This window comes from Hyperolius riggenbachi, chromosome 10 (genome assembly GCF_040937935.1).
Source record: "Hyperolius riggenbachi isolate aHypRig1 chromosome 10, aHypRig1.pri, whole genome shotgun sequence".
Classification (NCBI taxonomy): Eukaryota; Metazoa; Chordata; class Amphibia; order Anura; family Hyperoliidae; genus Hyperolius; species Hyperolius riggenbachi.
In genome coordinates, this window is record NC_090655.1 from 93,009,595 (window position 1) to 93,035,165 (window position 25,571).

Genomic DNA, 25,571 nt, shown 5'->3' on the forward strand with positions numbered 1-25,571 from the left:
CCTCTCCCGCGACCTGTTTGTCCACTGTGATCAAGGGAATTCTCTGTCCTCCATTTTGAAAATGGCCATTACCCCATAACAGCTTCCTGGTCAGCACACTGTTAAACTGTAACATCGCCCACCACTTGAGCCATAGGGAAACATGGACATTACCTAGCACATCAGTTGTCCTCTCAGCTATAACTGACAGCAACTGATATATTTCAGTTCTGACAAAATGTTGTCAGAACTGGAAGGGATTATAGTCAGAAGAAAATGGTGAGCTTCTGAGATGAACAGATGGCAATGTAATGTTCACTTGAAATTACCTCATGTGTTTATTTTAAATAATTTTACTCAGCACAGGTTCCCTAGGCAGCCTCAAGTAAGTATGGAACCTGAGAAGCTTCTTTGTACTGAAGGCAAAGGGTCGTGTAAACCAGGTACTAATAAAGAATAACGATAACAACAATAATGATTACTTGTATTCTGAAATAATTGTCAGTAAATCTGCATTCTCAAACAAAACACAAATGTACGTCGCCATGCTTTCCAGCACAGAGCAGGCCTGTGCTACTTGCACCAGGCTGTAATTTTCTGTGTTCTACCTTTTCCGAAGTGTAAATCTAGTCTCTATGTCGACATGTGAGGAATGTAGTTATTTCAATAAAGTTTGCTGCGGACAGAAAAAAAACGCTGTCATGAAAGCAGCGGAAAAGCTATTATGGCCCCGCCCAGTAGCGCTTAGCCCCGCCCCCAGTGAGTCAGGCCAGAGGCCGGCAGTAAAGTGCAGCGAGTGGTTTCTGTTCCATAGAGAAGCGCCGCAGTGTCAGGCCTGAGCCGCAGCCCGAGTCGTCCTCTCCTCCTTGTGCCCGATCCTCGTACGCTGCTTCCAGCCCGCCCGCTCCATGGCGCTGAAGAGGATACAGAAAGTGAGTATGATGCGGGGGAAACAATGGAGGCCGCCTGCCTGCTGCCCTGTCATCCCTCCCCGTACATGGCAGCCGCCCTGCACCCACTACGGTGCGAGCTGGCCCCATCACACACCGTACACTCTCTGTCACTTCCCCAGCCTTTATTCTGCAGTGTGATTATAGCTACATCCCCTCTTCTATATTGGTCCTCCGGTAGTCTTGTTCCCCAGCCTCCATTCTGCAGTGTGGTATGGGCAGTATAGCTACATCCCCTGTAACCCTCAGCATTGGTCCTCCCATAGCCTTGTTCCCCATCCTCCATTCTGCAATGTGATATTGAGCAGTATAACTACACCCCCCTGTAACCCTCTTCCTCATCTGTAGTATTGCAATATAGGTCCTCCCATAGCTTTGTTCCTTATCCTCCATTCTGCAATGTGAGATGGGCAGTAGTACAGGCCCCTGTTACACACACTCCAATCTATAATGAGTTACATGGATCTCCTGTAACCCCCCCCCCTTCCCAATTCTCTGGTGTGTAGTATTGGCGGACTCTCTGTGCCCCTCTACTGTCCTTGAGTTTGTAGTTTGAATAACTGGAACTGTATTGCATCTTCCCAGCACCTGTCTCTTTCATCCTCCATTTTGTATTGCAACATTGTTTTGTATTATTTTTATATTCTGCAGCGCTTTACAGAGTATATTAACTTGTCGCTACTGTCCAACAGCGGAGCTCACACTCTAATGCCTGCCATAGTCGTATGTCTATTGTAGTCTAGGACCATATTATGGGGAAGCCAAATAATTTTTCTTTATGGTTTTGGGATGTGGGAGGAAACAGGAGTGCCCAGAGCGAACCCACGCAGATATGGGGTAAACATACAAACTCCTTTATGTTGCCCTGATTGGGATTTGAACTGGGCACCCAGAGCTGCAAGGCAAATGTGCTATCCCCTACGCTACCATAATGGACAGTATTGGTACATCCCTTGTTCCCCATTCTCCGGGTCTCTGCTGTGAGAAATCTGGCCTGCTGTAACATCTGGGCCAAATGTTGCCCAATTCTATTGTTCTCCTTCCTTTCCCCTTCTGCACTGCTTGATCATCCCTCCACCTCTCTTCATGGTAACAGAACGCATCGCTTGCCTGCAGGCTAGTGGTGTGCATGTGCAGCATCAGGCCCCAAACTGGGATCGATTCCCAAACCTGCGGGCCACAGATCGCAATAAATATTTGTTAGAGAAAATTACACTGTCACGTTAGTTATATATTTGGTTTAAATGTCATCAAAAAAATATCTTTCATGACTGGCTTGTGACTGATGTCCCACAACAAGGATCGGAAACTGATCACTTGGGCGACACCACTGGGTTGGGCTGGCTGTACAGATGCGTAGTCAGCCTGCAGGCTGACTACACGCTCTGTTTCAGTGCGGGAAGGCTGAGGGACGTTAGCACAGGTAGGGAAGCGGAGAGTTAAAAGTAATCAACCATTGCTCGGGTGAGTTGATCCACCTGGTGGATCGCTGGCCGGGTCCCGCTGTACACACACCAGATTATTGGCTGAGGCGGTCATTGTTGGCTGCCTTAGCCGACTTTAACCTTGCGTGTGTATGGGGCTTGTACCTGAGATGAAAAGTAAAAAACAATTCATACATACCTGGGGCTTCCTCCAGCTCCCTCTGGCCTGATCGCTCCCTCTGCGCCGTCCTCCACCTTATGGATCGTCTGTAAATGCTCTCGGTATCTTGGGCCAGACGGTGCATGCGCAGTGTGGTCAAGCGTGCTCCCTGTCTCGATTCTGCGGCCAGGAGAGGCCTGCGCAATAGTACTGCACAGATGCAGAAAGCTCACGACGATGAGCAGGGCAAGCGCGCACGGCCAGGCTACACATGCGCAGTAATCCCCAACTAGGCAAACATACCAGGAGCATTTGAGGAGGATGGCAGAGAGGGAGCGATTAGGCTGAAGGAAGCCCCAGGTATGTATGAATTTTTTTTTTCTCAGGTTCCCTTTAGTCAGTCACTGACAGAAAGCCAAACGGCATATCTGCACAAACAGCGTATTCTGTCCTATGAAGGTGGAAGAATGAGCAGTAGGTATCCACCTATCTAAATTGTCGACAGAGTGTTGGCCAACTCACCTGATCACTAAAGGGAGGCCACTAACCTCTGGGGACGCCTGAACCTGTGCTAGATCGTTACCCAAAACTATTACAAAAGTGATGTTTATATAGGTTTATGAATGGACATGGAATTCAGGAACCAGTATGACAACTTCTGTTGACAAAAAACATTGAAACGTGGTACCGATGGGCATTTTCTGTGTTGAGCAATTTGCATTAAAGAGAATCTGTATTGTTAAAATCGCACAAAAGTAAACATACCAGTGTGTTAGGGGACATCTCCTATTACCTTCTGTCACAATTTCGCCGCTCCCCGCCGCATTAAAAGTAGTCAAAAACAGTTTTTAAAAGTTTGTTTATAAACAAACAAAATGGCCACCAAAACAGGAAGTAGATTGATGTACAGTATGTCCACACATAGAAAATACATCCATATACAAGCAGGCTGTATACAGCTTTCCTTTTGAATCTCAAAAGATCATTTGTGTGTTTACCTTCTTTCCCCTTCTTCTCTCATGCACTGAACATTACAGGCTTCCTGCAGACAGCTCTGCCTGTGCCTGTGTTTGTAATTCCTCAGTATGTGTCAGCCAGCTACTTTCACAGCCTAACAGAGGAGGATTTTTATCCAGCTCTCTTCTATCACTGATAAGATAGCAGAGACGCTGCTGGCTTATGTAAATAAAACACACACTGGAGTGTGCATAGAGGAACAGACCAGCATGGAAGAGTTGGCAGCCTTCCAGACACAGGCCGACAAGTCTGACAGGGGAAAGATACATTGATTTATTACAGAGACCATGATAGTACAAAGTGCTGCAGTGAGCCAGAACAGATTAGAATAGGTTTAGGAACTTGTAGGATGGCAGAAAAAACGTTGTAATTTTTGTTACAGAGTCACTTTAAAGGAATACTTAAGTCAGGAAAAAAAAATGACATTTACTCACCTGGGGCATCCCTCAGCTCCCCGAAGCTGGATGGTGCCCTCGCAGCCCCGCTCCGATCGTCCTGTCCCCGCCGGCGGCTACTTCCGTTTCGGCGACAGCCGCCGACAGGCTGGGAACGCGGCTGATTTTCCGCGTTCCCAGCCGCTGCTATCACCCTCTATGCTGCTATAGCGTCTATATATACGCTATAGCAGCATAGAGAGTGATAGCAGCGGCTGGGAACGCGGAAAATCAGCCGCGTTCCCAGCCTGTCGGCGGCTGTCGCCGAAACGGAAGTAGCCGCCGGCGGGGACAGGACGATCGGAGCGGGGCTGCGAGGGCACCATCCAGCTTCGGGGAGCTGAGGGATGCCCCAGGTGAGTAAATGTCATTTTTTTTCCCTGACTTAAGTATTCCTTTAAGCCTTATACAGCCATTTAATTTTTCTTGCTAGAAAACAATCATTTATCATACATACATTGTTTTTGAAGGCCGCCTTGCTTGCCCTACAATAGTATATGTAGCTTAGCGGTGTGTTTGTGAGTTATTAGTCATACTTTAGATAATAGTTGGAGCTTACTTAGCATATTTTGCATGCTGATTATACAGATGCTTCTAGAAGACTACACCTGCAGGATTGTGTATACGTCTTGTGTAAGTCCAGTTATTTCAAGCTACCCGTACAGAAGTTTCAGAAGCAGAGTTTCTTAGCAATTTCAGTGAACTTGAGAGTTCTGGAATGTGAGAGATGCCATTCCTACAATGATTCTAAACATGTAAACTCTAGTTCTTTAGTTTATAATTCATACCTGGTATAAACAAGTAGCCTATGGAATTCCCTCATATGCACTCCCATGGGCACTAACACACCAATTAAAAATAATTCATACTTACCTGGGACTTCCTCCAGCCCCATGATCACCGTTGCCTCTCTCACTGTCCTCCCGGTGCCTCCTGTCACCTGCTATTAGCCCCAGTAATCCTCCTTCAGTCGCGTTAGTCGGGCTCTTCTGCGTTGCGCCCACCGCATTCACGTCGCGCAGTACTGCCTGTGCAGGTGCAGAACACTCCCGGCAACGTGAACGCAGTGGGCATGCGCAGAAGAGCCCCTTTTAAAAACTGGGTTCTTAGAGAGGTAACAGCAGCTTAGGCTCCTGTCCCTGCTCAGTACAGGGGAGAAGGAAGACCGGTCATGTGGCTTGCTCTCTTAGCAGCAAAGCAAGCTGTGTGCTGTAGGAGATCTCTACAGTGCTTTTCATTCAACAATTGCAGGATCTAACTTGAAGGGATACTGTAGGGGGGTCGGCGGAAAATGAGTTGAAGTTACTCGGGGCTTCTAATGGTCCCCTGCAGGCATCCTGTGCCCACGCAGCCACTCACCGATGCTCCGGCCCCGCCTCCGAGTCACTTCTGGAATTTCAGACTTTAAAGTCTGAAAACCACAGCGCCTGCGTTGCCGTGTCCTCACTTCTCCTGATGTCACTAGGAGTGCACGGTGCAGACACAGACCATACTGGGCCTGCGCAGTACGCTCCTGGTGCCATCAGCGGGAGTGAGGACACGGCAACGCAGGCGCAGTGGTTTTCAGACTTTAAAGTCTGAAATTCCAGAAGTGACTCGGAGGCGGGGCTGGAGCATCGGTGAGTGGCTGCGTGGGCACAGGATGTCTGTGGGAGAATATCAGAAAGTATTCTGTGTAATAATAGGCTATAGATTTTAAGCCTGGTCACATGGAAAGCTGTTCAGCCACATTTCTGTGACTGACAAACTGTGAAGGGAAATTTCACTTCTGTTGAGAAAAAATCAATGATGTATCTTTTTAAGCAATACCAGTTTCCTGGCTGTCCTACTGATTCTCTCTTAAGCCGGCCATACACTAGCCGATTACCCGCCGATCGACAGCAGATTCAATTCGATCACTGGGATTGAATCTGCTGTCACATTGTTCATGCTAAACGCTAAATTTTGATCTTTTTCGTCCCGAAATAGATCGATCCCGTCAATCGCTTCGTGCGGAAAATTACCGTCGATCGCCCGCGGGTAGGGAGCGCGTCGCTAGCGGCATACGATCGACGCAGGTATACATTACATGAAGCTGGCTCCCGGCATCTTCTCCGCATCACCTTCCGCATCACAGCATCAGTGTACAACTTCCTGTGTCACTGCAGTGACAGCGGAAGTACAAATAGAGGGCGCTCTATTTGAACTTCTGCTGTCACTGGAGTGACAGAAAGTTATACGCGGATGCCGGATGTCGTGATGCGGAAGGTGATGGGAGAAGATGCCAGCCGGGAGCCGATGCGGAGAAGATGTCCGGGACCAGGCTTCAGGTAATGTATGCGGAGGGTTTACAGGCGGCAGCTCAGCAGATGGTGAATCGGTTTCAGGCTGAAATCGATTCACAATCTGTTTGCAGTAAAGGCAGCCATACGATCCCTCTCTGATCAGATTCGATCAGAGAGGGATGTATCTGTTGCTCGAATCTGATGGCAAATCGACCAGTGTATGGCCACCTTTATACTATCTAAGATTAGCCATAGACGCTGAACAAGCATGCAGCAGATCAGGTGTTAGGGCTGGAACCCACAGGAGCGCTTTTGGCATCGTTTTGGCAGCACTGCGATACGCTAGCAGTTTGCCAAAACGCTGGGCTAATGTTAATGGATGGGGCAACTTCCACAGGAGCGTTTGCGTTTCTCAGAAACGCAAACGCAGGACATGCAGCATTTTGGGAGCGTTAGCGCTTCAATGTAAAGTATTGAACCGCTAGCGGAAACGCTCAGCAAAACCTAAACTGAGCGGTTTTGCTAGCGTTTTGCGGTTCAGCACACTGTAACAAAATGAAAAATAATTCACAGGACCAATCAGGATAAAAACGCAAAACGCTAGGCACCCGCTGGGGAAAAAAAATACAATGTTGCAAAACACGACCAAAAACGCGCATGAATCCGCTTGCAAACCGCTCAGACAAAACGCTAGCGGTTGCGTTTTGCGTTTGCGGTTTTCAGTGGGTTCCAGGCCTTACTGTCCTTTTTGTCAGATCTGACAAGATTAGCTGCCTGCTTGTTTCTGTTGGTGTTCAGACACTAATGCGGACAAATAGTTCAGCAAGAAAGCCAGGCAACTGGTAATGTTTAAAAGGAAATAAATCTGGCCGCCTCCATATACCTCTCACTACAGTTGTACTTAAATTTTACTACAGACTTGCTTTAAAGGCAACCAAGCACCACCTAGATGTGCACCAGCCTACCACCTAACCAGCATAGCCAAATAAGGTGTTTACCGCCCCCTATACCCCCCACAGAGATATATGGCCTGATCCAAAACCAGGCAACTCCATGCTTCAGCCCCTGGGAAGGGACCAGCCATCCTTCCACTGAGTTACCTGGCTTTGTGGCAGACTGGGCAACAAATACATCTGGAAGGCAATGGGGAAGGTAACTTACCATCTTACATGACTGCATTATGCTGGGGCTGTTGATTTTTTTTTTTTTTTCCATTAAAGGTGGAATATCACTTCAACCCCAAACCTAATTCATCTTCCATTGATCTGAGTATACACATTGAATTCTGAGTTTCTTTAGGTTCCAGCACTTTGCCCATAATCAGTGTTTTCTGTATTGTCATGCTAGATAAACATAGTGTGCATAGACCTTTGGAAAGTTTGTAGAAAATCATTAGATTTGAAAACTGCTGCATGAAGTATGAGCTCAGGTTATAAGAACTCTAACCCATTCACACTGGAGTGTTTTGTCAGCGCTTTGCTGATTGCCAGCGATCAGCAAAGCATTACTATTATTATTTAGAATATATACTGTATGTATGCACCGACATCTTGTGCTGTACAATATAAATATTGTTTTGTCAGTAGCTCACAATCTAATCCCTACCATTGTCATATATGTCTGTATGTATCGTAGTCTAGGGCCAATTTTTAGGGGGAAGCCAATTAAATTGGCATCACCAAGTGTGAACTGACCCTTAGGGCTGATTCAGACAGCTGAGCTGCACACTGTTCAGACCCTGATTTGCCAGGAATGATTGCCATTCAGTCGCCGTGTGATGGAACTTGTATCAGTGTTTGTAACCACACATCTCAGTGGTTGGCAATTGGCATATAGCGTATAGGAAAGTTTGATCGCCTGTGGCGCATGCGCAATGAATGGTAACCGCATTGAGATGAACGCTTCCATTCATCTCCATGCGGCATGTGGTGGAGGCCAGAAATGACGAGGAAGGACATGCATCCGTCAGTTGGAACTGGTCTAGGAAACTGCCACATGTAACTAAGGATGGAGAGCGAGTCGCTAACTATTCTAAACTTATGTAGTTTGGAAACAGACCAGTCAAATGCAGCAGCTATTGCATTTGATTGGTTGTTCCCCTTTCCATGGTACATAAAATTTTCATCAACTTGGAATTTTCAGCATGTCATTGACGATCTGTACATGTAACGTAATGTACGTGTAGGAGATTGTTGCTGCCCCACCCAGGGCTGTGGAGTCGGTACACAAATCATCCAACTCCGACTCCTCAGTTTATGAAACCACCGACTCCAACTGCAGGTACCCAAAATTGCTCTGACTCCTCGACTCCAACTCCGGACTCCACAGCCCTGGCCCCACCACCTTTGCCACACGCATGCAGCCGCCTGCAGGGGCCATATAACAGCAGACAGGCTGTGCCCATACTGCTCTCAACTGCCCCTGGTCACAGCACAACCGCTGCTGGAGTGTGCTGGCATTTGTAGTGCCTCTGTTTTGTATGGGCCTTCGGTTGTCTGCATCGCTTTTACTATTCTGCTATATTTTCTGTATTCCAACAAAAAAAAAAATGCGGATTTAAAGGGGAAGTTCAGCCTAAACAAACATACTGTAATTAAGTTACATTCGTTATGTTAATTAAAATAGATAGGTAATATAATCTTACTCACTGTTTAAAAAAAACAGGCAAATGTTTGTGATTTCATGGGGGCAGCCATCTTTTTGGTTGAAAAGAGGTGACATGGGAGCATGAGACACAGTTCTAACTGTCCTGTGTCCTGATCACCCCTTCCAGCTGCGCATGCTAGGCTTCAAGTCTTAAATAAATTAAAAAAAATTGCACTAAAACACCAGAAAAATAACTACCGTACATCAGAAATCCCATCATGCTTTGCACAGCATCAGGGGAAAAATGCCCGGGCAGTTTTCTTCTGTGCAGCTAAAAATGAGACTTGGGTAACAAAAACAAAGTTCTGATGCTGTGAAACTGTTAAAGAAACACCAAGTCTTTTCAGTGCTGCCGAGTAGATTTTTAGTGTGGAGGCTCACTTTAAAGGATCGCCATTATAAAAAATTGTAAAATGTATAATGCATGCAAACGCATAGAAATAAAAAGAATGTTTCTCCCAGAGTAAAATGAGCCATAAATTAATTTTCTCCTATGTTGCTGTCAAATGCAGTAGGTAGTAGAAATCTGACAGAACTGACAGGTTTTGGACTAGAAAAGGATTTATACAAAGATGCCAACCAGACTCCCTGCTCGCTGCAAATGTTTGTTTTTGTTTTGCAGCAGTCGGGACATAGCAACTGCCGCTCACTAAGTGCTTATGAACATAAAGAAAACCCAAAAGGTGGCCACGCCATACAATTTGCTTTAAATATCTGTTCAATTCAAGAATGGCGATCAATTTTGCTGACTAACAATTCAAAAATCTGACCAATGTACCACACACCTATGTTAAATTTTTCCCCAGTCTTGAATAAAATCATTGAAAGCTCATAAAAATAAATTGAATGGAACTGTACATCAAGTAATTGACAATCCATCACACACCATACAATTATTTATAAAGTTGGTCTGAAATTTCCAACATGTCCAACCCCCCCCCCCCCCCCCCCAAAAAAAAAACAAACAGGAAATTTGATCGGATTTATCGATAGAAAATAACGAAAAGCTCTTGATTTTTCGGGACAGCTGATCGAAATTATCAAATTGGTGAATAATTTGATATTTTAATTGTATGGTGTGTGTGGCCACCTTTAGAACCCCCTATGAGGAGATGCATTAGTCCAAAACCTGTCGGTTCTGTCAGATTTCCACTAACTATTGACAGCAGCATAGGAGAAACCTACTTATTTGTATGTGTTTACATGTATTTTACATTTTTGCGATAGTGGTCCTTTTAAGTTTCTACTTTGTACATTACTGGTTGCTTCACAGTATGTGATTACTGACGTGTATGTGGAGACTATAGGGTATGCTGCTGTTATATATGTACTTTTTTTCTTCTTCCCTTCCTGTTAATGATGTCAGTGACCCGCCCTCTCTGACGCTGCTCTGGGCTCATCTCTGTCACAATTTCCTCCTGCCTTTATTGCTGACTTGTGATCTCACTCGAAACTCATCCTTCCCGGAACAGGATTCTCCAGTGGCTCATGACATTCCCTGAGCTTGTGAAATGTTCAGCCAGTAATCCCTTTTCTGCAAACTGGCTGCACAAAGTGTCACTTATATCTGTGCGGGTTCTTGGTACTATAGAAAGATTTGTTGCAGAATAGGAGTGAAGCCTTTACATTTGTGCTGCAGCTGAGAAAATGAAAGTAGGTGAATGATTAGCTGCATAACGCCCCCATGTTTTCTTCCCTCTGTTCTTTTGTATAAGGCCCAGTATGAGGTAAGAAGCCATGAGAAATTTTGTTCAAGGTGAAGGGGAGTGGAGGGTGTTTAAAATATTTGCCTGATAACTCATTTAAAGGAATCCTCATCCCAATTTATTAAAAAAACTGACTTACTTACCTGGGGCTTTCTCCAGCCCCTTGCAGCCGACTGTCCCATGCTGACAGCTTCGCTCTCCGCCGCTGGCCTGGGATCCCTGCATGATGCAGAGGACGACCTCGAAGTCATCCTCACTGTGCCTGCGTGAAGCGCCGCTGTCCATCAAGCCCACGTTGTGTGCAGTGTACTGCGCAGGCGCAGTAGTTCTGCACCTGCGCAGTAAGCCGCGGACAACATGGCCTTGATTGACAGCGGCGCTCCCGCAGGTGCAGAAGAGGATGCCTGGCAAGACACCGTGCAGGGACCCCGGGATGGCGGCGGAGAGTGGAGCATGGGTGTGGGACAGTCGGCTGCAAGGGGCTGGAGAAAGCCACAGGTAAGTAACTCAGCTTTTTTATAATTTGGCTGATTCCTTTAAGTGATGTGACACAATGAGATGTGTGTGTGTGTGTGTGTGTGTGTGTGTGTGTGTGTGTGTATACGTACGTGTATACGTTTGTGTATACGTACATATATACATACTTATATACACATAACCAGAAGTTTGGACACACCTTCTCATTCAAAGAGTTTTGGAAGACTATTTCAGGTAACTACCTCTTCAGAATCAGAATAGGTTTTTTGTGCCCGGAATTGGGGTTGGCACAGAAGATGTAAAAACAGCTCAGGAGCGAAGACAAATTGCTATGACAGATTAAGAACTGTAGACTAAAGGGGCCCATACACTCAGCCGATTTTCTGGCCGACCGATCGATTGATCGTTTGCAAATCGGTTGGCCAATCGACCGATCGATGGCCGATTTCGATGGATTTCCATCGAACTGGCAGGATGGAAAATTTAGGTCGATCTGATGAGATTGCTTATCAGTTTGCATTGGCCTTAATGGAAATCTGATGGCAACAAAATGCCATCAGATCGAATTTCAATAGATTTCAAACTGAAATCTATTGGAATTCTATCCTGGTAAAAAATGTTCTAAAAACGCATCAGATAGATCATCAGATGCATTTCTTATCTATCTGCTGCCAATCTGACGAGTGTATGGGCACCAGACAGAACAGACATAATAAACATAAACAAATCATTATTGTCCGTGCAGAGCTGGGCGGCTAAACGCTGGAGGCTGGGGCCTCCGTTCTAGCAGAGCAGTCGTTCTGACTGCAGGCCTAGGGCGGGAGCCATTTAATAGAGTTCAGAAGGTTGACAGCCAAGGGGAAGAAAGTGTTCTTGTGCCTAGCTGTCTTGGTGGATATGACCCGAAGTATCTTCCCCAGTGGGAGCCGGATAAAGTAGCGGTGGCCTGGATGTGAGGGATCACTTGCAATTCTTTGAGCTCTGGAGCGCAGTCTGGAGTAGAAGAGGCAGTCAAGCGGGGGGAGGGGGTTCCCTATGATTCTCTCTGCTGACCTGATGACTCTGTAGCTTGTATCTGTCGCTGCACGAGGAGCCAGCGTACCATACCAGTATGGATGAGCAGATAACAGATTCTATGGTGGCAGTATAGAAGTTAGACATAAGTTCCTGGGCCATTCCAAACTTTCTCAGTTGACGTAGTAAGAAAAGTCTTTGTTGTGCCTTCCTCTGTAGGGTGACAGTGGGCGTTCCAGCACAGGTCGCTGGAGATGTGGGTTCCGAGGATGCGGACACAGGGTACCCTTACGACCTCAGTGCCGTCGAAGATAGGAGGCGGTGTTGGTGGATGCTTCCTGAAGTCTATGATCATCTCCACGGTTTTGGCCGTGTTGAGGATCAGATTGTTTTCCTTGCACCGTAGGCAGATATTGTCAACTTGCTGCAGATAGGTCTGCTCATCGTCCTTGGTTACGAGGCCTACGATGGTGGTATCATCAGCAAACTTGATGACCTTAACCGAGTCAGCTGATGATCTGCAATTATTGGTGTATAGGGAGAACAGCATCGTGGATAGGACACAGCCCTGTGGGGCACCTGTGTTGGTTACCCTTGGTTGAGAGGAGATCTTGTCCAACTTGACAATTTGGGATCTGTTGGTCAGGAAGTCCGTGATCCAACGTTGCAGTGTCGGGTGGACCTCGAGTGCCGCCAGGTCGTTCTGGAGAATGCTGGGGCAGATTGTATTAAACGCCGAGCTGAAGTCCAGTAGGAGGATTCTGGCATACGAGTCTGGTTTGTCTAGGTGATCATTGATGAGCTCAAGGCAGATGTTGATAGCGTCATCAGTGGACCTGTTTGGCCTGTATGCGAACTGAAACGGATCCAGCCGGGGCATCGTGGAGTGCTTGAGGTCAGCCAGAACCACCCTTTTCAGGGTCTTCATAATGACGGAAGTAAGAGCCACAGGCCTGAAGTTATTGATGATGGAGATGCCTTGCTTCTTGGGGACAGGGATGATTGTGGACCTCTTGAAGCACTCCAGGACTCTGCCCTCCTGTAGGGACTTGGCATAGATAGAGGTGAGGATAGGTGCTAGCTGCTGCGAACCTGTTCTTAGGCACGCCGGTGAGACGCCATCTGGGCCCGGGGCTTTCCTGGGATTTAACGTGGCTAGATGGCGTAGGACCTCAGCCTCGCACACCTCTGGTGGGTGTGGGCTTGGACTTGGCTCAGCCTCATTGATAGGTGAATGCGCGGGAGGAGTAGGGGGCCCTGCCGGAGTCGACTGCTTCTCAAACCTACAGTAGAAGCCACTGAGCTCTTCTGCTAACTTGATGGTTGGTGTGGCATGTTGAGGGGGGGGCTTATAGTTGGTAGCCGTCTTTAGTCCCTTCCAGACAGCTCGTGGGTCATTTGAGCTAAGATTGTGTCTTATCTTCTCGGAGTACTCTCTTTTTGCTGCTCTGAGTTCTCTATTGAGGTTGTTCCTCGCTGCTCTGTAATCCTCCAGGTTCCCAGACTTGTCCGTCGTCTCTTTGCTCATCAAGAGAATGCAAAGTGTGCAAAGCAGTAATCAAAGCAAAAGGTGGCTACTTTGAAGAACCTAAAATATGACATATTTTCTGTTTTACACTTTTTGGTTATGTACTATACTTCCACATGTGTTCATAGTTTTTGATGCCTTCAGTGTGAGTCTACAATGTTCATAGTCATGACAATATATCTATCTCTATCGCATTTGCCAAGTACGACAATGTCATACTTGGAATTGCTTGTGGTTCATATGGCATAGGCAAAGATACATAGACGTTAACATACATCCAATAGTGCAATAGTTTTACAATACAAAGATATGCAGTGGTACATGTTGCAATTACAGGAGGATTGAGGCAGGCATGTGAGGCATACTATTTAACCAACCATTTAGAGCAATTGAGGCAATTACGTGTCTGGTCTTGGGGCAATACTACCCAGAGGGAGCTGGGAAGTCCAGAGTGGGCAGCTGGGGGTTGTGCTTACTACGGGGGTGGGGGAGGGGGGGGGACTAAAACATAGTCTTGGTCTAGGCTGCTAATGACTGCCTATGCCAAGAAACTACAGTGTGTATGGTGGCCCTTGGCGCGTCGTCGATCGATTTGGCCTGGAAGAGCCACTCTTTTAAAGCGGACCTGAACTCAGAACTTCATCTCGGCTCTAAAAGATAAGCAGCAGCATAACAACCTTTAAAGAAAACCCCCCTTTTTTTGTTACAGCTGATACAAATCCTGCAGTTTGTCTACTTCCTTTCACAGAAGCAGACATATTGTTAACATCCCTGTGTTTTTAAATGAGCTTTCTGCCATGGCAGTCAGCTGACACAGCTAAGGGATCAAAATACAACTTGTGATTAGCCACAGATGAGGGGGAATTAGACAGGCTAAACTCTCAGAGAGAAATGCATCCTGTATGTACTTAAAGTTTTCCTTCAATGTTCTCAATGGCAACAGAATGCAACGCTAGCAAATATGCAGCTCTGGAATGGATCAAACAAACACAGGAGCTGCTTGCACAAGTGTCAATGACAGCATGTCTTGAGGCTGTGAGCACTTATGGCACCTCTTTGCTTGAATTTCAAAGGAAGTTCCCACATGAACAAAAGCAGCTGATGGGCTGTAATCTGTCTAGCCACGTCACTTAACCCCTTCAGTACTGAGTATAGTGAAATCTACGTTCTGTTTGTGCATGGCAGTCTCTGACGGCACATAGATTTCACCTGTTCACTCAGCGCACTCCCACGCTGAGTTCTGTGAGTCCCCCAAATGATCAGGTGTACTTTAAGGTCCAGTGCCTAAGAGGCATATGGAGGCTGCCATACTAATTTTGTTTTAGGTCCCTTCTACACTTGCCTTGCAAATGTGTATTGCTTTACCCTGATTTATGGCAGGGTAAGCGCCTGTTTTCACTACACGCACATTGGATGCAGAATGGATGCAGAAAAACGGACTCCAATGATGCGATTTTTCTGATGTAGATTTTCCCATAGGCATTCATGAAGTCAGTTTTTCTGCATCCAATCTGTGTGTAGTGGAAACAGGCCCTTTATGCAACGACAATGCAAGGAAGTGGGGCCTAACACAGAAGTGCCCGATTGGCCACCGCGAAGCCGACGGCACGTTACTGTCAAACTTCCGTGATGATGCAGCATGAAATGTTAAATGTGGCGTACTATGCATATGGACCTGCACTTTTCCGCAGGGTCATATGAATGACCTTTTTTATGGGGGGGGGGGGGGGGAGCATCGCTCCGCAAACGCAAAGGACAGATGTAAAACCGGCCTTGCAGTCCTACTGATCTCTTTGGCTGCAGAAAACATACTAAAGCTGGGGACACACTAAATCTTAGGTTGAGTAGACTATATACCGGTAGCTTGTACTGTTTTGAGTAGGGCTGTGGAGTCGTAGCAATTTTGGGTACCTGGAGTCAGTCAGTGATTTCATAAACTGAGGAGTCGTAGTCGGACGATTTTGTACAAAATCCACAGCCCTGGTAAATTAGACGGAGCCATTTTGGGTACTCTGAGTCGGTGGAGTCGGAAGGAGTTGGAGTCGGAAGATTTTTGTACCGACTCCACAGCCCTGGTTTTGAGGAAGCAGCTAGAGATTGCACTTGTCCCAAGCACATTCTAAACCTGATTGCCCAGTGTGCTGCTTTCTCTAAATAGCGGTAGCAATTCTTGATAGTCTTCAGACAGAAATGAAAGTATAACCTTGAACTACATACTGTAAAATTAATTTGCTGTTTTCACTGGTTATGAAGTCATCAGAAGGTGGGAATCCCCTGGGAATGGGTGCGAGATGGAAGTCTACTGACCGCTCACTGTTTACTTCATAGTCAGGTTACACATTAATTATGAACTTAACTCTTAAGAATTAAAAAAAAATGACAATGTTTGAAGTCATTAGGAAGAAACGTCACTTTCTTCACCGCACTTCTCCATTTATATAAATAACTTTCTTTATTCTAGTTTAGTCCTAGTTAAAGAAAACCTGTACTGAAAAGAAAAGTCAAAATAAGCATACACAAGTCATACTTACCTTCCATGTAGTCTTATCCTCAGTGTCTTTCTCCTGTCCCGCGTCCTATTTGTTCACTATGATCAAGGGAATTTTCCGTCCTCCATTTTGAAAATAGCCATTACACATAACGGCTTTCTGGTCAGCACACAGTTAAACTGTAACATCGCCCACTTGAGCCATAGGGAAACATGGACATTACCTGGTACATCCGTTTTCCTCTCAGCTATAACTGACAGCAACTGATATTATACTGACAGCAACTGATATATTTCAGATCTGACAAAATATTGTCAGAACTGGATGGGATTATTGTCAGAAGAAAATGGTGAGCTTCTGAGAGGAACTGATGGTAAGGTAACTCTGTAATGTTCATTTGAAGTTACCTCATGTGTTTATTTTAAATATTTTTACTCAGTACAGGTTCTCTTTAAGCTTGTATTCTACTAGACTTTGTTTTGCCGAGTGTGATTGGCTCTGTAGAACCTGAAAAACTGGTTTTATCATGCTAGCGAGGAAAATTTGACTAAGCACTGCTTCAGGGTTGAGTCTGGCATTTGATACTATCAGCTACTAAATAGCATTAAATGTCATTGTTTACATTTCTGCTGATCTGATTTATACAAGGTATTCTTCTGTACATGTACCGTATATACTCGCATATAAGCCGACCCCCACCAACTTTTACCTGAAAAACCAGGAAAAAATGATGGAGCTAGTCTACTTTAGGGGACCCACCGCAAATCCCCATAGACAATTTCAGCTGGGCTGCAAAACGGAACAAATGTCTTCTGTTTGCTTGTTTAAACCTCCACAAGCCTTATATCCTCTGGTAGCTAAGCATGTCCTCTAACGAATTTGGCGGGTTTCGGTCCAAAAAAAGTGGTCACTGACTGTACAGGAGCCGCCGAGCGGCCGCAGTTTCGGGTCCGTCAGCCATCTTGGTTCTGCTCTGCAGGTCGTTTCTTCCTCCTCATTGGAGGGAATTGTTCGGTGGGGGCGTGCCAGCTTCTGTCAGCAGCTAACAAACTCTCCAATGAGGAGGAAGAAAGGACCTGCACAGCAGAATGAAGATGGCCGACGGAACCGAGATTAAGGCCGTTCGGCGGCTCCTACACAGCCCATTTCAACTTTTTTTTTTTTTTGACTGAAAACCTCACAATTCGTTAGAGGATATGCTTACCTATCCATCTATGGGGATTTGCGGTGGGTCCCCTAAAGTAGAATAGCTCCAAAATGATTGACCCCACATATAAGCCGGGGGTAGGAAATGCTGGATTGGTGCAGGCCGCATGATTCGCCCCCCCCCCCCCCCCCCCCGTGTGTCCCAGTATAGCTAGTATAGTGCCCAGTATGGGCAAGTAGTGCCCCAGTATAGCTAGTATAGTGCCCCAGTATAGCTAGTATAGTGCCCCAGTATAGCTAGTATAGTGCCCCAGTATAGCTAGTATAGTGCCCCATACACTGGCTCGATGCCGGCGCATCCCCGCTCGTCCACGCGGATCGATCCCCCGCTTCTCCCTGTGGGCGGCTGCTAATCAGCCTCTCGTTTCTCCCGATGTTAACCCCGCTGGTATCGAGCACAGTATCTATCCGGCTGGGTGTCGGACAGGTTGGATCTTATCAATCAAGCCATCAGGCTCGATGGATAAGCCTCCCTCCTGTCCATGTATGCCCAGCATTACTGTTTGTCAACACAAACAAGTTGGATCTTCCAGTCTCCAGAGAAGTCCTGTTAGCAATAACAGAGTGCTTCTCATGCTTGCCCATACGCCCTGCACCCCCTGCTGGCAGTAAATGCCGGCAGAATTGTTTTTATTTTTCAGGGGCACCGCTCCCTCATATGAGGGAGGGGGAGAGGCATGTGTGGACTTTTATCCTTTATTTTTCTTGAACAGATAACACAGCATGGTTTCTTTCATTAGTAAGCACTGCATTGTTAGTCAGTGTTTCACACTTGCACATAGTTCAGTAGATGAATCATTCAGTACTTATCTGAAGAGAAGTCTTACTCATGTAATGTCTATTTCTAGAGTAGGCATTGCTAGTAGCAGAAAATCGTTCCATGCGCGGGGGGGAGGGGGGTAGGGGGTGGTTGCACCACCTGTCCACTGCCCTTGCTGAGTGCTAGCGAGCGCCTTCAGCTGCCCCACGCATAGGAGACCTTAAAGTACCTGTTGGGTGACTCCTGTAGTTCCTTTTTGCCAGAAGAGCGTGAGCTCCTGCTTCAGCACAGAGCTGATCACTTAGCCCCACCCAATTCCTTCCACTGCTGAATGAAATTAACTTTGTGGCCAGCACTGCAACTGTAGTTTTTCCCTGCTTGGGTTACATTAAAGCATTTTCCCTGCCTTGCATCCTATGGTGTTTATAAAAGCCATGTGTACTGTTCATCACTCTGCCATGCCTGTAGTAATACATTCTCATATTTCACTGGCATTTTATTTCATTTTTTTTATTTATTTATTTTTTATATAAAGACACTGGAGGTTCCGGGAAGGGTTAAATGCTTTCTGCACACTGAGTAGAAACCGAGAGAAAACACTGCTTCTGACTGGTCAACTTGGAATGCTTGTTAAAAAAAAAAAAGTGTATTTGCCTGCTGAGATCTATTATTATTTATTTTTTATTTTTTTTTTGTCCTTTGCACCACCCCCTAATCTTTAGTTTCACTATTTTGGAAATGCTTGGTGCTTCCCTGCATCTCTTCCCCATAGCTCTCCAGTCCACACTAGCACACTGGGACTGCTCACATTTATGGTCAGAGTGAGGAATCACAAGGAGCTGTGAATAGCCGTCCATCTGTGCAGCAGCAACTTTTAAATTCTGTACCACCTCCACAAAACATTGTAAGTAGTGATCTTACATTTTAAGGTAACCTTCCATTCTGGCAGTAGGGCTGTATACAGTCCAGTCTGGACGTCACTGCAGCACACAGGATTTTCATGCATTTTTCCACAATTTAAAACGCATATGATTCCCTTTGGGGATGCGCTGCCATGACACATGCGTTCTGTTGCCCACTGTCAGCTTGCTGTTGGCCCTGCGTGCGGAGACTTCAAAGAATCGTCCCCAGAAAACCTCTTTCATAAGTGTCACTTTCCAGGGCTGTGGAGTCAGGACAAAATTCTTCCGACTCCCAACTCCTCAGTTTATGAAACCACGACTCCAACTCCGGGTACCCAAAATGACTCCGACTCCTTAGCCTAATACTTAACAGGGCTGTGGATTTTGTACAAAAATCATCCGAATCCGACTCCCGACTCCGACTCCTCCTCAGTTAATGAAATCAACGACTCCAACTCCGGGTGCCCAAAATTGCCCCGACTCTGACTCCTTGACTCCGACTCCACAGCCCTGCAGTTTTTTCCACTTAAGTTTTACTTTAACTTATCTGTATGTTTTTGGGATGTGGGCGGTAACCAGAGTGCCCTGTAAAGCCCTGTTAGTGACCGCAGCCAGTGCTTCACAGTGGATCCTTGGTCACTCCTACTGTGGTGTCATCTCTGGCCTCTTTGCTTCTTTAAAGGGAACCAGAGATGAACGATTCACACAAAATTAAACTTATCGTTCGATAGCTTGTAAAGAATAAATGCTCTACCTGATAATTTTGCCACTCTGGTGTGCCTTTTTGAGTGTTTTTTTATCCATGGAAATATCCATCCAGGAAATATCCAATATGGCCGCCGGCTCATATACCTTCTGCTTCCAGGTTATGAGTTGTTCTGGATGTGCTGTCTAGCCTCTGAGACTATAGACAAGCAGGGCTGCTGCAGCCTTTCATCTGTCTGCTTACAACTTTATTATTCTGGCATGCTGTGTGGCTGCCTGTAGGAAGTGTCTCTCATAGAAATGAAACTGCATAGAGTAGATCATGACTGGCTACACAGTGCACACAGATACACTTGTCTGTTTCAGAGCTTCTTTCTCGGCAGCAGCAGCCCTCCCATATCAACAGCTCTGAGTAGGAAATCTGAGCTAGGAGGGGGCAGGCTTGGGCTTGAAAAGACTCCACAGAAGCATGACTCAGCTATAATGATTCTAGGTCAAACCTAGACTGAATCAGTCAACAGATGGATTAGACTAAGAATAAAACTAAAAGCATGATAGGTGTTTACTGTCATGTTCCCACTGATAAATGTAATAAAATATGAGGGTGCTTCGTCTCTGGTTCTCTTTAAAGGGAAGGTCCAAGCAAAATTAAAAAATGAGTTTCACTTACCTGGGGCTTCTACCAGCCCCATGCAGCCATCCTGTGCCCTCGTAGTCACTCACTGCTGCTCCAGTCCCCCGCTGGCAGCTTGCCGACCTTGGAGGTCAGGGGCCGCATTGCGTACATTTTTACGAATTCCTACTAGTGCAGGAACATTAACACATAAATTTTTACGCGTTACTGGTTCAATGCGTACATTTTTACGCATTGAACCACTAACGCGTAAAAATGTATGTGTTAATGTTCCTGCACTAGCAGGAATGCGTAAAAATGTACGCAATGCGTCCCCTGACCTCCGAGGTCGGCAAGCTGCCAGCGGGGGACTGGAGCAGCAATGAGTGACTACGAGGGCACAGGATGGCTGCATGGGGCTGGTAGAAGCCCCAGGTAAGTGAAACTCATTTTTTAATTTTGCTTGGACCTTCCCTTTAACAATGCAAGCTGAAGTAAAGTTGAGACCAGCAGCCTGCAGATACAGCAGCTCTGGTGTACTGTGTATACAAAGTACAGAACAGACTGCTGGTAAAGGCAAGTACATGTTAATAAGAGCCAGGCGTTTCTAAGATTTTTTCAGAGATAGGAAATACATAATGCATTAATGATCAGAGGATGATCTGGGAGTGCTTATGCTTATCATTTACATAAATTGAAATTCATCAGCATAATTACATTACTATTGTGTGTATTTTAGTTTTTAACCATCAACACAAACAATATTTGTAGTTTTATTAAACCTTCACACCATGTAAACCTCCATATGGTACAGACTTCTTGTGAGTGACATGCGCAATAAATGAGTCAATCTGCAGTAAACTGAAGCCTGGTAGTGTTAGTGTTACTGTCACCTTGCAGTTGCTGTTTGCATTGTCTTAAAGGACAACCGAGGTGACATTAGACGTGTATGTACATTGCCAAGCACACAAATAACTAGACGGTGTACCTTTTTTTCTTTCGCTGCCTGAAAAAGTTAATCAGGTGTGCAAGTGACAGTTTCTGCCCGGGTCGGACTGGGTCAGACTATAGCATAACCCTCACTGATAAGTAAATACAGCCATAAAACACTTTCCTGTCTGTAAATGGGGATAATAAAAAAAGGTGAATAATTCATAGATTTGAGCTCTGGTATAGTTCAATGAAGGTGTCATTGAGCAGAGACAATGAAACAGTGAAAGCTTAAAAACTAGATTTTAATATAAAATAAAACTAGGATATCTAAAAAAAAAAAGTCAAATTTTTAGGAGAATGAGGATAGATACAATTGTTTTTCTTATCAGATGTCCTTTAAAGTGGACAGGGTAGAAGTAAAACAGAGAAATGCATCTTGTATGTATTTAGCGAGTTTAGCCTGTCTAATATCCCCTCATCTGTGAGTAAGCACAAGTTGTAATTTGATCTGTCCCCTGTATCACCTGACTGCCACATGTCTGCTTCCGTGAAAGCAGGAAGTTGAAACCCTGCAGATTCATTTCAGGATTTGTAAGAAAGAAATGGTTTTCTATAAAGGTTATTATGCTGTTTAGTATTTTTTAGAGCAGAGAGGAAGTTCTCAATTCAGGTCCGCTTTAATAGGTAAATCCGGAAGAGAAATGTGGCCGCTTGACTGATTTTTTTTTTTTTTTTTTTTTTTTTTTTTTTTTTTTTCTTCCTGTTTCCGTCTCAAAAAGTTAAACATTTGCTGAGAGCGTGATCAAAGTCTTGCAGGCTTGCTGCATACAGTGCAATCAAGGCGAAGGAACAGCCACATTAACCTTACCTGGACTGACTAGATTATTTTTCATGTCCCTTGATATGCACATGGAAATGCAGCTTAATGCAACTAACCCCATGTGCCAGTACTTGTTAATATTTTACATGAATATTCTTCCTGTGACACATTTGTAATGAATTATGTGGGCGGATACTGCTATAATTGCTGCTTATATATGCTCTTCCCCAGTACAGCATAGTACACTCACTGCGCATACAAGATGCCAGTAAACCCAGAACTATCTGTCATGACTCAAGCTGTAGGTGCAGGTTGCATCACTGGACAGTATTGCACTGCTATGATGACTTAGTGTTGCTGCCATAATTACCATGCTGCCTCAATGATGGAGTTAGATTGAGGAAACTGCTGTGTGTGCACAGGAGAGTTCACATCTAAAAGCGCAAAACGTTTTGTGCGAGTGATTTTTTTTTTCCGTGATTAGCGCGGTAAAGTCACTGGACACTCCCGCGATTCAGAGTGATTGCGGTCACTGCTTTATTAAGCACTGTACCACAGTCGCAACAAAAATGCTTCACGTAACGCGTTTTGGGGATTGGCGCTAATTGCAAAACGCCCATGATCAGCGCCAATTGCGGCAGTGAGAACACTGCCATAGCGTAAAATAGTACTAGTGCTTTTAAAAAGCGCTAGCACTTTAGCAATTAGCGGGAATTACCCGCTAATCCAGTGGTCCTCAAACTAAATGCGGCCCGACAAGACTTTTTCTCACTGGCTCCCCAAACACAAACTGTATAACTAATAGATGATACCCACTTTACCTTAAAATATTGGTGGCCCGCGTATAGAATAGCCGTGTTGGCGCCGCCCATCCACATACTGTAGAAGCAAGCGTGAAGCTATTCGCTGGCTTCCAATCCAATTCTCTATCGCTACGGTCTTAGAGAGAGGTAACATTAAGACCAACCTAAGACAGGTACTATACCTGTTTTAAGAGGCTATGAAACGCAAGATTCCTGCATTGCCAAGGCACCCTTAAAGAGAACCTTAACTGAACGGAGGGTAAAGAGTTTCACTTATCTGGGGCTATTACCAGCCCCCTGCAACAGTCCTGTGCCCTCGGAGCCGCTCTGGAATCCTCCAGTCCCCCGCTGTCACTTAAGACTGCTGCAGGGGGCTGGTAATAGCCCCAGGTAAGTGAAACTCTTTACCCTACGTTCAGTTAAGGTTCCCTTTAAAGACTTATGACTGCCTTTCTGCTGTATACCTATATTGCCAAATAAAATCCTTAAAGTTTGAAGAAGTCTGATTTCCCTCTGTGCCTGTTGCTGCTGTGATGAATGTCAAGTTATCGCAGTTTCTGTGATATGGTGCCGAACAAAGGTGGTAACCCATAGCAACCAGCCAATTACACTTTTACACGAAGGGTGTACACCCGATAATCTGGTGTGTGTAAAGCAGACCCCGACTGCCATCTGGCCAGTGGTCCGCCAGGCAGGTCAGTTTGGCAAAGCAACGGCTGATAGTTTTGTTCTCCCTGCTCTCCCTGCCCACTGTGATGTCACATCTGCGGTGCTCTCCCTGCTCGCCCCCACATTGCAACAGAACGCGTCGCTAGCCTGCAGGCTAACTACGTGTCTGTACAGCCTTGGCCCTGCCATATTTTGCGAGGGATTGGGTCTGATCACCGTTGGGCGACATCTATCTACACGCCTTTAGAGATGATACATGTGCTATGTATTTGTGTGAATAGGCTATTGGAGGTATAGCCAATCCTCTGATCACTGCTGTCCAACTCCATGGAGGGCCAAGCTCCTGGGGGTCTTGGTCTGGCAGTGGTAGTGCAGCAATGTCCTGGCTTGGGGGGGGGGGGCGGAGCTGAGCACAGAGAAAGAAGTGGGCATGCCAGAGGTAGTGAGATGAGCGGGGTAGCAAACACTGGCCACAGCAGGGGCTCTCGAGGGCCGAATGCGGGCCGCCATTTCTACAGCCCTGATTTAGATCTACATGAAATTCTGTTTTTTACTCACTCTAATGTGGAGTAGGAATTCGGCTTTGCCTTTACCGCTAAAATCTGAAACTTTAAAAAAAAATCTATTTGCAGTGTGTGGTAGACATACACCCTTCTCTTATCTGAGACTTGTATAGCTTTTGGCCACATTGGATGCCCATCTATAAGTGTATGGACACCTTTACACTCTGCAGAGATCACCTGACGCCACCTACTTCCTCCCTCTGCCTCCGGTGTCCGCAGGAATGGTCTGGCTGATTGGATGTTGTACAATCCAGTCAAGCCGTGTCCAACAGTAGTACAGGAAACATTGCAAATTCAGCCAGGTGTAAAAAAATAAATAAATGCAAAAATGGTATTCTGTATATGCAATGCACAAACCTTGTGTATTGCACTTCATGATAGTAGCAATGTAAGCTGTGTGGTGTATGAGGAGCAGGATGTCTGGCTCTGGTCTGTGCCTTGAACAGCATTCTACTCCTTTCAAGTCATAGCTGGCAGTCACTGATCAGCATCCTTCCACTCAGTAATTTAGGTCAATTTTGTTTTTCTCAAAGCTAAGACAGTAAGCCTGAAACTAATTAATATTGTGACACATTCTAGGATGTGCAGAGACTGCTATTCTGGTTCTATTACTCAGGAGACAATTACGTTGCGTTGCTTCCAGCATTTTAAACTGGCTGTGATACTTGCGACATGTACATCATCCAGAGAACGATTGCTCACCTTTTTTTTATTTTTTTTTTTATTTTATTTTCTTCCTTCCAATCCAAAGGAATTCTACTAATTGAATGCAGTGTCTGTAAATACACAGAAGTTAGAGGCTTTTTTATTTAACCCACTTGCAGCCAATGCTAGCAAATACAGTTGGGCTTCATTAATGGAACTGACAATATCTTTAAAGGACAACCGAAGTTAGTGGGATGTGGTGGCTGCCATATTTATTTGCTTTTAAGCAATACCACTTGCCTGGCTGCCCTGCTGATCTATTGTCTCTAATACTTTAAGCCATAGACCCTGAACAAGTTTATGCAGATCAGACAATTTTATTTTCAAAACTGGCAAGATTAGCTGCATGCTTGTTTCTGGTGTGATTCAGACACTACTGTAGCCAAACAGATCAGCAGGGCTGCCAGGCAACTGGTATTGTTTAACCTCTAGAGGGCCGCATCACGCCAATGCCGATCAGCGTAAAGTCCTGGGGGGGTGTTTTGCAGGAGATCGCGCGCACTAATGCGTGAGTATCTCTGCTTGGATGGAGAAGCTCCGCCTTCAGTCTCCCAGTGGTGATCGCTGCTCGGAGCCTATTAGACAGCAAAACCGCTGTCTATTATTGCTGTACAGCGCTGCGATCTATGGCAGCACTGTACTGGGGACAGCCGCGTGAAACTGCTGTCCCCCCTGGGAGGCACCACAGCGATCCGCTGTCATAGGCTGAAGCCTATGACAGCTGATCGCACTGATTGGCTGGCGGAGGGAGGGAGTTCCTCAAAAATAACATTCATTTTTATTAAAATAACATAAATATTTATT

The 25,571-nt window shown here is 45.6% G+C and overlaps 1 protein-coding gene across 2 annotated transcripts in view; it reads left to right on the forward strand.

Moving 5' to 3' along the window:
• The first annotated feature begins 729 nt into the window (after positions 1-729).
• LOC137536565 (ubiquitin-conjugating enzyme E2 D4-like) overlaps positions 730-25,571 on the forward strand; it is a 49,758-nt gene continuing 24,916 nt past the window's right edge. For both annotated transcript variants that reach the window (XM_068258811.1, XM_068258810.1), the window contains exon 1: positions 730-911. In XM_068258811.1, coding sequence (XP_068114912.1) covers position 911 — 1 coding nt within the window. In that variant the 5' untranslated portion in view covers positions 730-910. The remainder of the gene's footprint in view (positions 912-25,571) is intronic.